Consider the following 12,763-nt stretch of genomic DNA (forward strand, 5'->3'; position numbering starts at 1 on the left):
AGACCTTGATTAAGTACTTTCTGTAACAGAGGATGTTTAATACACATTCTTTCCCTACCTCACAGAGTTTCTTACAGAGTAGTTGTCTCCCTTTTTACAGATAAGGAAACTGACTTTCAGAGAAGGAACTTTTCGAAGGTCAAACTGCTAGTAAGTAGTAGAGCTGAGTTTCAAAACCTGGGTCTGTCTCATTCTAAAACCAATTTTCTCTCTACTCCTCCATGCTATTTATAAAACTCTCTTTAAATGTAAGCATGCCATGCATGTCACCATGATAATTTTTTGTTCTTTGTAAATTTTTATGGAAAAACAGATCTAGCTCTTCAAGTTAACAGTCGTGCAATACTTTATGGACTTAGTTATTTGAGAAACTTGGGAAAATGGATTTGTATGTTCTTTAGCAATTGTGTAAATAAGAAAAAAATATTTCCAAAGAATTGTGAAATATTGCTTTTTGTCAAATATGATTAGACTTACTGGTACTTTTAATTTTCTATACCTATGTAAGTGGAGAAAAACTGTTTATCTTTCTCCATTCAAACTGTTTCCTCTGTCTAGAAGGCTTCTTTTTTCTGATGTTACTAGAACCTGATCAGGCTTTTAGTTTTATAGTTCAGACGTTTCCTTCAGGAAGTGCTTTCTTTTTTTCTGAACTCATTGCAGTTTTTATCATTTATAATACAACCTGCCTTATATAATTGTACATGTAGCATCTTTGAGGGCAATGTAGGCATCTTGAGGACAGTGATGAGATTTTTTATTTTGTTCTAGCACCTACCACATATGGACATGGTAAAGTAAGCTACTCAGTTAAAATCTGTTGAGTGAATGAATGTTGAATGGAATCTTGAACCAAGGGATTGAGATTTTTCAAAGTATGTTGCCATACCTTAGACTGTAGAATTGATTTAGTCAATGAGGTCTTAATATGATTACTTCAAAGATAGCTCTGTAGTAACATATCTGTTTCACTAAGATTAATGTGTTTTCTTTATTTGCCTGTTTTCTGAAAGTAATGAAAATTAATAGCATTTCTTTAGGGTAGCAAGGTTTTGATTTCATTCATTATTTTCAATTATTTCGCAATTAACTGATACCTCATATTCTTTGAAGGTGGTAAAGATTTTATACCATTTAACTATATGAAGAAATCTGGAATCAGAATTTAAAATCTTTTCTCATGCCAGTAAATAGTTTATTCAAAGAGTCTGGTATTCAGAAGTAATTAAAAATCAGAATTCTTTCCCTGGTGGTCTAGTGGTCAGGATTTGGTGTTCTCACCACTGTGGCACCGGTTCATAAAGAAAAAAAATAAAGAAAAATAAATAAATAAAATAAAAAAATAAAAAAATCAGAATTATTTCTTCTGGCCTTTTTTTTCTTTTAATCAGTCATTTAGCATGAAGGGCATAGCAGTAAAGAGATACTTGGGATCTGTCTAGCAACTTGAATATAAAGTGCTTTCAAAAATGTAAATGTGAATGGTCATAAAGATCTTAAATCCTTATTTATTTATTTATATAAATCCTTATTTATTTTATTTATTTTAATTGTTTTTTAGAGACAGAGTCTTGCTTTGTTGCCCAGGCTGGCTCAAGTGATCCCATTTCAGCCTCCCTCATAGCTGGAACAACAGACACGTGCCACCACACCCAGTTTTATTATTTTTTTAGAGACAGAGGTTTCACTGGTCTGTTGCCCAGACTGGTCTCAAACTTCTTGCCTTAAGCAATCCTCCTGCCTCAGCCTCCCGAGTCACTAGAATTATAGGCATGAGCCACCATGCCTGGCTCTTAAATCTTTTTTTTGAGGCAAAGTCTCATTCTGTTGCCCTAGCTAGAGTGCCATGGCGTCAGCCTAGCTCACAGCAACCTCAAACTCCTGGGCTCAAGCAATCCTTCTGCCTCAGCCTCCCGAGTAGCTGGGACTACAGGCATGCACCACCATGCCCAGCTAATTTTTTCTATATATTTTTAGTTGGCCAATTAATTTCTTTCTATTTATAGTAGAGACGGGGTCTTGCTCTCGCTGGTCTTGAACTCCTGACCTTGAGCGATCCTCCTCCCTCAGCCTCCCAGAGTGCTAGGTTTTTTTTTTTTTTTTTAAAGCCTGCAGCACCCAGTATTCCCAGGTGATCTCCCATTAAAGTACTGACCAGACGTGACACTGCTTAGTTTCTGAGATCAGACAAAATCGGGCACATTCAGGGTAGTATGCCATAGACCCTCCCCACCCCACATGGAAATCTTATTTCCTTGCTATTCCTTTTAAGATTTTGGTTAGACTCTTATTTGCCCATGTATTATCCACCTCTTAGGCACCCTCCAACCTAAAGCATTTAACCTTGTTTTTGATAAATGCCCTCTGGCAAAAATGACCCAGTCAGGTTAAATACAGCCTTGCAAGTGGAATCTTTTGGAGTAGCAACTGCCGGGTCAGATAATGACATTTCTTAGGGAATGAGGCTTTGAAAGAGTTCTAGCACAATGCTACCAGCTACCTCTGGTGGTTGTCAGGCTGCACTGGGAATATGGCCTGTTTTCAAGGTTACTTTGGAGCTGGAGAGCAGGGGATGAGACTAGGACAAGGTAAAATGCTGCAAAGCTAGCTGTTCTGAGATTCACCAAGTTTTTTAAAATAAATGTTCTCTGGTTTGCTATAAGCCTTTGGTTTCTAGAGTTCTGAAAAATCGATTCTGATAATTTTTACAAGTGTTTTCATTGCTTTTATGAAGAAGAGTTTTCAGAGATCCTTATTTTTGTTATTTTCTTTCTTTCTTTTTCTTTTTTTTTTTTTTTAGACAGAGTCTCACTCTGTTGCCTGGGCTATAGTGCCGTGGCGTCAGCCTAGCTCACAGCAACCTCAAACTCCTGGGCTCAAACAATCCTTCTGCCTCAGCCTCCCGAGTAGCTGGGACTACAGGCATGTGCCACCATGCCAGGTTAATTTTTTTTCTATATATTTTTAGTTGTTTGGCTAATTTCTTTCTATTTTTAGTAGAGATGGTGTCTTGCTCTGCTCAGGCTGGTCTTGAACTCTTAAGCTCAAATGATCCACCCGCCTCGGCCTCCCAGAGTGCTAGGATTCAGGCGTGAGCTACTGCGCCCAGCCAATTTTGTTATTTTCACTGATGTAATTCAGTGTATCACACTTGGTAGAAGTTGGCATGGGGACAACAGCCTTCCCAAATCAGTAGTGCCAAGCTTGTCCAGGAAGTGACTGAGTCAGGAGGAATCAGGTAACACCTGTATTAAATGGAGATACAGATACCTTAAGCTGTTGCATTTCTCAAAGGAGAAAGAGAGGTGAGGAAATCATTCTTTAATCATCTGTATGCTAGGTGGATGTACTGTTTTAAGCCTCACTACTGCCTTAGAGGAAGGAATTATTATCCTCATTTTACAGATGAGGAAACTGAAGTGAAAGGGATAAAATGCTAAGTGGCATATCTAGGATTCAGACCTAAAAAGGCCATTCTCTTTCCACCATAATTTCATTTATTGGTTCATTACTGTGTGACTGCTACATTTAATTGTGTTTTCTCATTTCATCATCATTCAACTCTTTTAGGTAGATTTTCTTATCGTTTTGCAGAAGAGGAAACTGAGGCTGAGAGGTTAGGCCTCTTACCCAAGTTATAATGTAAGTAGGACAGAGTTGGTTCTGCTGGACTCCCTCACCATACTTTCAGCCAATGTACGGTGCTGCCTCAGCAGGCCTAGGATTACCGCACAGCCTCTCCTGCTCACCTGCTTCTGGGGACCGGCTTGTGCTATTTCTCAGCTAGGGACCCCTTTGTCTGGTGTCTGAAGTCCTAGAATGACCAAGGTCAAAATAAATTCTCCAGGCCACCTTGTCTTGGTATATAGTAGAGCACTAGATTAGGAATTCTGGCGTGGCCACTGAAGTTTGCCTCTTTGACAATTTGTACCTTTTGGAGCCTCAGTTTTCTCATCTATAACTGGCCTTCAAAATGGGATTTGCAAGGAAGAAAATATCCGGATTTTAATTTCCTCCTATCTTTTTGATTTGTTAGTATGTTTTATAATGAACTGTAGTGGTTCATGTATATAATTTGTAAATAAGTATACACATACTGAGTATGTCTGTATAGTTGTTTACTGATGGGGTGCCTAATCAAAGAAGTTTGGTGACCACTGACCTATGAAGTGAGGGATTTTGCCTACAATCTGTTCCAGTGCTGTTACTCTCATAATTTACCGGAAAGGCTTCTTGCATTTGGATTGAAAACTTGGCAATGTTTACTCTTTGTCTCCTGCTAACCATGATGTTTTTGGTTATCTTTCCCTTTTTCAATTCTTTTCCCTAATTGTAATCACTTTAACCAGAGATGCATCCTACTTCTCTACAGTGCTGTGGTACCTGTAGTTTCCAGAAGTTGTGTGTGCTGTATGTCACTGGTTTGAAGAAGCAGACTGTGGAACTGAAAGAGTAGGCAGGATAGTTGTTGCAATTTTCAGCCTAGTGGGTAGGATAAGGGACCCCTTCTTGCTCTTTGCATTGAATCAAAGTAAAGTAAACACCAAAGCCCTGACTGATTATCTTTATTATCATGGAAACCTGATCTTTATGATGATGCCCAAACTATTCTTAGGTTTTCTTTACCCTAAGATATCTATCAGTATGTATAACAACCTAGACCTAAGGGGGTGCTCTGGGTAGTAAAGATGTTTATAACTCTTTGAAAGAAAACTAAAGACCCCTAGGCAACACTAATCACTGTTGTCTTGCTGTAGGATAAACCTCCGAGGTTCTGTGGAGTCTGTGCCTTTCCTCTGCCCCCCTCCCCTTAGGGTTCCAGGCTTCTCATTGGGAGGTACACACGATGCTTTTAATTGCCTTGCTTGTGATCTCTATAAACACTGTCCCTCTCATCATCTTTGAAAGAGTTTAAGGTATTTATCAAAGATGGTATGACAGCTGTCATAGTCCCTACTAGTGAAATATCTGATACAACTAATGAAATTAATAAAATGCAATAAAACTCCATTTAATACACTATGAAGAAAGAAAAAAATGCTACCAATTAAGCTGTGACACATCACTAACTTTAAGATGCATCCTGATTTCAGATATTAAAATGGGAAAAATGTCTTAAAATCTATGAAAAATGGTAGCTTCTTTTCCTACCTGACTCAAGTGGGAGAGCAAAAATTAGACTTGAAATGCCAGGAGATAGCAGAGAGCCTTACAGAATGAGCAAATATGGAAGCCAAAGCTAACTCCAAGGTGTAGTGGTTGGCAGGGACTATTATACAAAGAATATCTTCTGAAATAAATCCTCCTACCAGAATGTTCCTGAAATCAGTTGTATTGTCATTGAGGAAGTTGAAAGTGTTACTTGCCTATTGCTTAAAGAGATTGGAGGAATAAATGTTTAAATTCTTTTAATTCAACAAGTAGATGAATATCTGCTGTGTGCAAGGAGTTGTGGCAATTCATAAGATTAATGTATTTTTTACAGCCTGTGCTTTTCAGGAATAACTTAATTTCTTCCCTAAAATGTGACTAATTAATTCTGTTATGAAATAAACTTACTCAATTTACTTGTAGTACTAGCAACATCAGGCACTTGCAGAAAAATGAAACAGTCACCCAACTCCCATGTGGAGTTGTAAGCATACTTCAAAAATAGTTGCAAATTCTTCCAGATTATCCCTGAATTCTTATCAAATACTTATTCTCAAACATGTTGACCTTCATATCCATGGATGATCCACAGATGTTTCCATGAGCCAGCAATGAGTTTAAGAAGTGTACCATTCCCTGAACTCAAAGAAATGATGTTAGCTTTTCTAGTCTTGGCCAGGGAACCTAATTCTGTATATTACTTCTATCTTTGGCTTGGCCATTATTAAATACTTATAGATATGGTTATTATTGAGAAGACTGAACTGTTCTGAAGAAGTAAAATATGGATCTAGGTGAAGGAAGTTAGATCCTAGAGCATTTCTGATTTTCCAGGAATTCTGTGACTCTGCAGTTTTGGTGCTTTAAAAGTACTGATTTCACTTTTTTTAGCTCCCCTCCTACCCCAAAAGTATATAGTACTCTTACATAATTGTGGTAGAAAATCTTATTCGGGTAGACTTTAGATCAAACTGTCTTTGCTCTTCTTTTTACTCTCTCCAAATAATAAATGTTTATTTTATAGGTATCATAGCTGCAAATGTCTTCGTATTCTGTTTATGGAGAGTACCTGCTTTACAGAGGACAATGATCAGATATTTCACATCTAATCCAGCCTCAAGTAAGTCTAACTTATGGGATTTTATTTTGAGGTAGAGATAATATGAAAGAACTATGCTTTATGTTCACTGAAAGGCTATAAAAAAGATGAATTATTTGTCAGTAATTACAAGCAAAATCTAGAGGATGGGCTGTAAACTCCTTGTGGACAGAAAGCTCATCTCTATTAATGCTATATCCCAGGTGCCTAGCATGTACCTTGTACATAGTAAGGTACACATACTAAGGTACATATTAGTATCTAAATATTTTTTAATGAATTCAGGTCTGTGATCACTACAAGTTTATTCTTTGAGAAGAATATTATTAAAATATACAACTTTTTATCTGTAATTAAAATAATTTACTCATTCTTTCCTAACTAACTTTTGCCGTAAAGACAGTTGCTTTCATGAACTGAAAATTTTTATTGGTTGCTTACTAAGTAGAAAAGAGACTTATTGAGAAAGCTTTTTACCACTTTGAAAAATGCTGTCTTAAACTGTCTTATTTAAGCTTTTGGCTGGTTCTAGTTTTGTTTCCCATGTTTGATTTGTTTTACAATAATAATAAAAGCCTATTTTTTTGGTGTGTGGTTTTGTTTTTGTTTTTTTTTTTGAGACAAAGTCTTACTCTGTTGCCCAGGCTAGAGTGCCGTGGCATCAGCCTAGCTCACAGCAACTTCAAACTCCTGAGTTCAAGGGATCCTCCTGCCTCAGCCTCCTGAGTAGCTGGGACTTTAGGTGCATGCCACCACACCTGGCTAATTTTTTTTATAGTAGAGACGGAGTCTCGCTCTTGTTCAGGCTGATCTTGAACTCCTGAGCTCAAGCAATCCTCCGGCCTCGGCCTCCCAGAGTGCTAGGATTACAGGCATGAGCCACTGCTCCAGGCCAATAATAAAAGTTTAAAACAGATGATTTTTACTGGCTATATACTCCATGATTACCAGACTGTGCTTTTCTCTCTTGTAGAGGTCCTTTGTTCTCCAATGTTGCTCTCAACGTTCAGCCATTTCTCCTTACTTCACATGACAGCAAATATGTATGTTTTGTGGAGTTTCTCCTCCAGCATAGTGAACATTCTGGGTCAAGAGCAGTTCATGGCAGTGTACCTGTCTGCAGGTAATAAATAAGCTTTAATCTCAGGGCCTTTGATGGCGTAAGCACTCTCACCTATCTGCAGAAGGGACAGAGGGGATGTTTACCTCCATATTCTACACACAGGAAGTGCTCAGGACTTGTTTCTCAAGTTGTATGTAGAGAAGGGAACTACAGACTGGGGGAGCTGTTGTCTTTCTTCTCATTTTGCTGATTGCCTTTTACACGAATTATTTTGGTATGCTTAGGTTTAAATTAGGATAAACAAGAGTTAAGAGTTAGTGTAGAATTTAAGCATGCCATTTTTATCCTTCTAGACCTTGATTTCTTTAGCTCAGGCTGACCATTTTTTAGATAGTGACTCCCAACTTCCTGGCTATCTCAAGTGTCTGGATCTTTGTTAAATAACCTTAAGCAAACTCATTTCCTCCTGTGTGTTCAGTTTCCAGAGGTTTTAGATGAGAGCTTTCCAATGTGATTGTCTCCCATCCAAGTACTAACCAGGCCCGACCCTGCTTAGCTTCTGAGATCAGACGAGATCAGGTGCGTTCAGGGTGGTATGGCCATAGAATATGATTGTCAAGAATGAATTTGTTCCATCTGTTTTGCAAGAATGTATATTGACATGGAACGATTTCCTAGTCATGGCCTTGGAGGTGGCATCATTTTCTTATTTCAATTAGGAAATTACAGTGCACGATTCCAGGTCCCTAGATGCTGCTAAGTTGACAGTTGATCAAATTTTACTTGCCTCTCTACCACATATACTTAATTAAAACAATAAAATATAAAAATTTATTTTAAAAATCTCTACATTAACCCTTGGCACTCGGATGTCGAGTGTGACTTGACAAGGTTAGCATCGGTAGCAGCTCGTATGTCGAGCCACACTCGACACATAGTGTCACCGTGGGGGGAAGGGGATTTTTGTCTATTTTTCCAGTATCTTTCTTGTTTTCATTAGCATGAAAGGACAAGTAAAATGTAAATGCAGAGATGGTACACTAATTTCCAGGGGTAGATTATTATCCACTAACTTAGAGCAACGTTTAGATGGAAAGCTCTATATAATCACACCTCACCCTAACAAAAAACACAAAGATTATATTGTTTGTTCTAACAGAAAAAATCAAAGGAGGAAGAAGAGAGATGATTTATATTTGCGAAACATGTGAATATAAACCAGGTCTTTATGTGGGTGAATGTTTCAAAAAATATTACACCATGAAAAATTATAGAGATTAAAATTACTCTTTGAATGTATCAATAATTTGAAATATAAAAAAATCCAAATAAATAAGTTTGTATGAAAAGAAACTCCAGTTTTTTATTCTACTGCCATGCTTTGTAAAATCTGGGGTATTTAAAAAATTAAATCCCGAGTAGAATAAAGGAATCGAGAAAAAAGCAAGCGAGTGCAAAGGGTTAAAAAATAGTATATCTGGCAGTGTGCTGTAGTGCAGAAAAGCACTTATCCTCTCATCTACCACAAGGCCCAGAGTAGATGCTTAATCAGTATTAATTGAATACCCATGTGTATCTAGTTTGTCAAAGCAATATCTTTGGCTTATAAGATAAGCGTATAGTTCTTTAGCTAAGCACTAGTTGTGTCATTGTAGCTCCAGAGGGTCTGTTTCAGATGCCATTACTTCCTGCTCCATAGAAAGTTGTTTTTTAAAATGAGCCACATTAACTCAATGACACTGGAGCCAAAGGGACCTGAAGGATCATCTAGCCTAGTATCCCACCCCAGAGATTCTGATTTAGTGTGTCTGGAGTACAGCCCCAAGGATTCTGAGATAGTTGGTGAGTTTGGGAACCAGTCTCCTTTCTTTATGTTACAGTTGAGGAAAACAACTGAGAGGGAAAGTGAATGACCCTGTGTTATTCAGCAAGTCATAGAGTAGGTCAGACTTTCCTTCCCTGTAAATAGCTGAAGCCATAAGTAGGATGAGTATCCATGCCTGTGCCCTTATAGTGATCCAGATAGAAACCTGACACTTAATTTGGGTAGAGTGAACAGCAGAAATGGAAACCATTTTTATATCTCACTTAAATTATTGAAATGTGATTTATTTCTCAGGTGTTATTTCCAATTTTGTCAGTTACATGTGTAAAGTTTCCACAGGAAGATATGGACCATCACTTGGTGCAGTAAGTATTTCTAATTTAAATTTTTAGCATTTTAACTTTTAAGTTTATTTTGAAATAACTTGACTTACAAGAAAGTTGCAAAATTAACATAAAGAGTTCTCATCTACCTTTCATTCTGTTAACTGACATCTTACAGAACCACAGTACAGTTCTCAAAACCAAGAAATTAACATTGAAACAATACTCTTGACTAATCTGCATCTAATTTAGAATTTGTAAATTTGTAAATCTTTGTAAATATCAGGTTATAGCTTTTACCTGTCAGTCATTTATATGTACTTTATCAATAGAGTGCATATCAAGAAGATTAAATCAACAGTGAGTATCCAATCCCCATAAACCAGAGAGCCTAATCTAGCATTGGAAAATTCTAATTATAGATTTGAATCTGGTACTATATTCTACTTTTTAGTCAGTGTATGAATGTCTTCTGAATAGACTGGGCACTGTGCTAGAGCCTGGGGTTACATCAGTGAACAAGATGATCAAGATTCCTGCCCTCAGGAATTTACATTCCAGACGCTTTAAAAAATTTGTTTAGGCTGGGCATGGTGGCACATGCCTATAGTCCCAGCTACTCGAGAGGCTGAGGCAGGAGAGTCCCTTGAGCCCAGGAGTTTGTGACTAGCCTTGGGCAACATAGCAAGACCCTGTCTCCAAGTTTAATAAAAAAAAATTTATTTTTTTAAACATGTTTTCTTTTGAACTTAATGGAGGATTTCTAGGCACATAGAAATCTTTATATAGTATTTCTCCAAAGACTACACATTGAATTTGTACATATTTAAATACTAATATACTTAAAAGCATTGAAGTAGGAGATTTCGTATCTAAAGGAACTCTAAAAAGGCTCAATTTTGCCAAAGAGTCCTTACGTAAAATAATCATCCCCTAATTTGTGTGTTCCTCAGATCTGTTTATACTTAGTTTTTCTAATGAGAGGCATCTATCTTATTTATGACTGATGTACTTTCTTAAGCCTTTTTTTCTTCATAGAATTTCTATATAAAGCATGGTTACAGTATAATTTATATATTCCAAATCATACTTTCTAACTTATTCTATAACTAAGCATCTGTTATATGAAGGCAGTGAAGATCATTAGGATGAATTAAAAATGAACTCAGACTTCAAGTTTAGTTTAGTTGGGGAGGAAATGTTATATACACATCTAATGTACACTGAAAGCAAGGAGAATTCTCTAGAGAACTTTGGGGGCTCTGAGGGTGGGGAGACTTAGTAGCTGGAAGGATCTGGAAGGGCATTTTGATGGACTACTCTTATTCTTATTTTATAGATAAGAAACTGAAGTCCCAAATTAATTGAGCGTGGCAGTATAGTATTTAGAATTAGAGTGGGATTGAATCCCAGCTCTGCCACTTACCTGTGATTTCTAGGATATATTACTGAACTTCTCTGAACCACATTTCCCCATATAAAATGGGTAACACCATCTGTGTATTTCTGTCAGGAATTCGAAACCAGCCTGAGCAAGAGCGAGACCTTGGCTCTACTATAAATAGAAAGAAATCAATTGACCAACTAATATATATAGAAAAAATTAGCCAGGCATGGTGGCACATGCCTGTAGTCCCAGCTACTCGGGAGGCTGAGGCAGAAGGATTGCTTGAGCCCAGGAGTTTGAGGTTGCTGTGAGCTAGGCTGACGCCATGGCACTCACTGTAGCCTGGGCAACAAAGTGAGACTCTGTCTCAAAAAAAAAGAAAAAAGAAATATGAAGGTGGTAGTTTTACTCAGTCACCAAAATCCTAGAGCCATGGTAGGATGAAATTATCCCCCAATACTTTAATTCATCCTTGGTTAAAATTAAAGAAAATTAAATTATCAGCTGTAATGACATTTTAATGAGAAATCTGGAAGAAATACTATTGACAAAATTGTATTATGAAATATAAAGTATTGATCTTATTGGCTTAATAAGATGTTATAAGATGATGAAGATACCAATTGCTGTATTGGCATTAGGGATCAAGAATATTGACTAGTTTTTGGTAAGGGTTTTGTTTAGTTAGAGTTATACATATTCTGAATCTCATCAAAAAAATTAGTTTCTTACTAGTCATTGGCAGGAAGCTTTTCTCTAATATTCTGATTTTCAAAAATTAATTTTTTGCTGGGTGCGGTGGCTCATACCTATAATGCACTTTGGGAGGCCGAGGTGGGAGGATTGCCTGAGGACAGGAGTTCAAGACCAGACTGAGCAAAAATTTATTTTTTGTGAATTGTAACCCTTACTCTCAAAATGGCAAAGATTATCAAATGTTTGTTGTAGGAAACAGCATTTGTTAAAATGTTTGTTAGAGAAAATCTTTTTACTTGAAGTTGTAAATGATTTCTCATAGGCTGAATTTGCTCACCAACATTATAATGACTTGTTTGCTATGACTTCCTTGATTTAATTGTAATCAACCTAACCTATACATAAACTGAATTCTCTTGCTAAATTAGGAAAGTGTCTTTAGTTTTTTCCTTACAAGGTTAAAGTAAAATAAAATGGTCACTAGAGCAGATTCATTTGTTATTCTATTTTAATTTATCTGTAGTGCTTTGGAGTGGTCTATCTCTTTGCATGACTTTTTTAGTGACTGCACTAGATATCATATACATATCATTCATTTCTCACCATCTACTGATGGTGTCATTTTACCAGTGTAAGTATAGAAACCTTTCTTCCCTTCACATTTCTATGCCTTCCCCAAATTATAATTGTTTTAAATATTTACTATATTAATATAGTATCAGTGAAAATTCAAAAGGAGAAGGAAAGTCTACTGTATTTATGCATATTTTTACTTTCTCCATTGTTTGTTCTTCCTGATGTTCCAAGATTTTTCCTTTTATCAATTTCTTTCTGTTTCTTTAGCCATTCTTTTAGGTAGGTAACTTTTCTTTTCACCTAAGAATATCGTGCTTTCTCCTTCATTTTTTTTTTTTTTTTTTTTTTTTCTTCCTTTGAATTCAGCTGTAGCTCCTTCATTTTTGAAGGATATTTTCACTGGATATAAAATTCTGGGCTGATATTTAATTTTTTCAGCACTTGAAAAATAATGTGCCACTTCCTTTTGGCATCCATGGTGTCTGATGAGAAATCCTTTGTGGTTCAAACAGCTATTCCCCTGTAAGTACAGTGTCATTTCTCTCACTGCTTTCAAGATTTTTTTCTTTGTCTTTAGTTTCAGAAGTTTGACTATGGTGTGTCTTGTCATTAATGTCTTTGCATTTATCCTGTTTGGAGTTCA

The 12,763-nt window shown here is 36.7% G+C and overlaps 1 protein-coding gene across 2 annotated transcripts in view; it reads left to right on the forward strand.

Moving 5' to 3' along the window:
* Positions 1-12,763, forward strand: part of PARL (presenilin associated rhomboid like) — a 35,894-nt gene that overhangs the window by 15,094 nt on the left and 8,037 nt on the right. For both annotated transcript variants that reach the window (XM_020286483.2, XM_012736938.3), the window contains exons 5-7: positions 6,176-6,271; positions 7,224-7,373; positions 9,433-9,503. In XM_020286483.2, the coding sequence (XP_020142072.1) occupies positions 6,176-6,271; positions 7,224-7,373; positions 9,433-9,503 (317 nt within the window). The remainder of the gene's footprint in view (positions 1-6,175; positions 6,272-7,223; positions 7,374-9,432; positions 9,504-12,763) is intronic.

This window comes from Microcebus murinus, chromosome 1, assembly GCF_040939455.1.
Source record: "Microcebus murinus isolate Inina chromosome 1, M.murinus_Inina_mat1.0, whole genome shotgun sequence".
Classification (NCBI taxonomy): Eukaryota; Metazoa; Chordata; class Mammalia; order Primates; family Cheirogaleidae; genus Microcebus; species Microcebus murinus.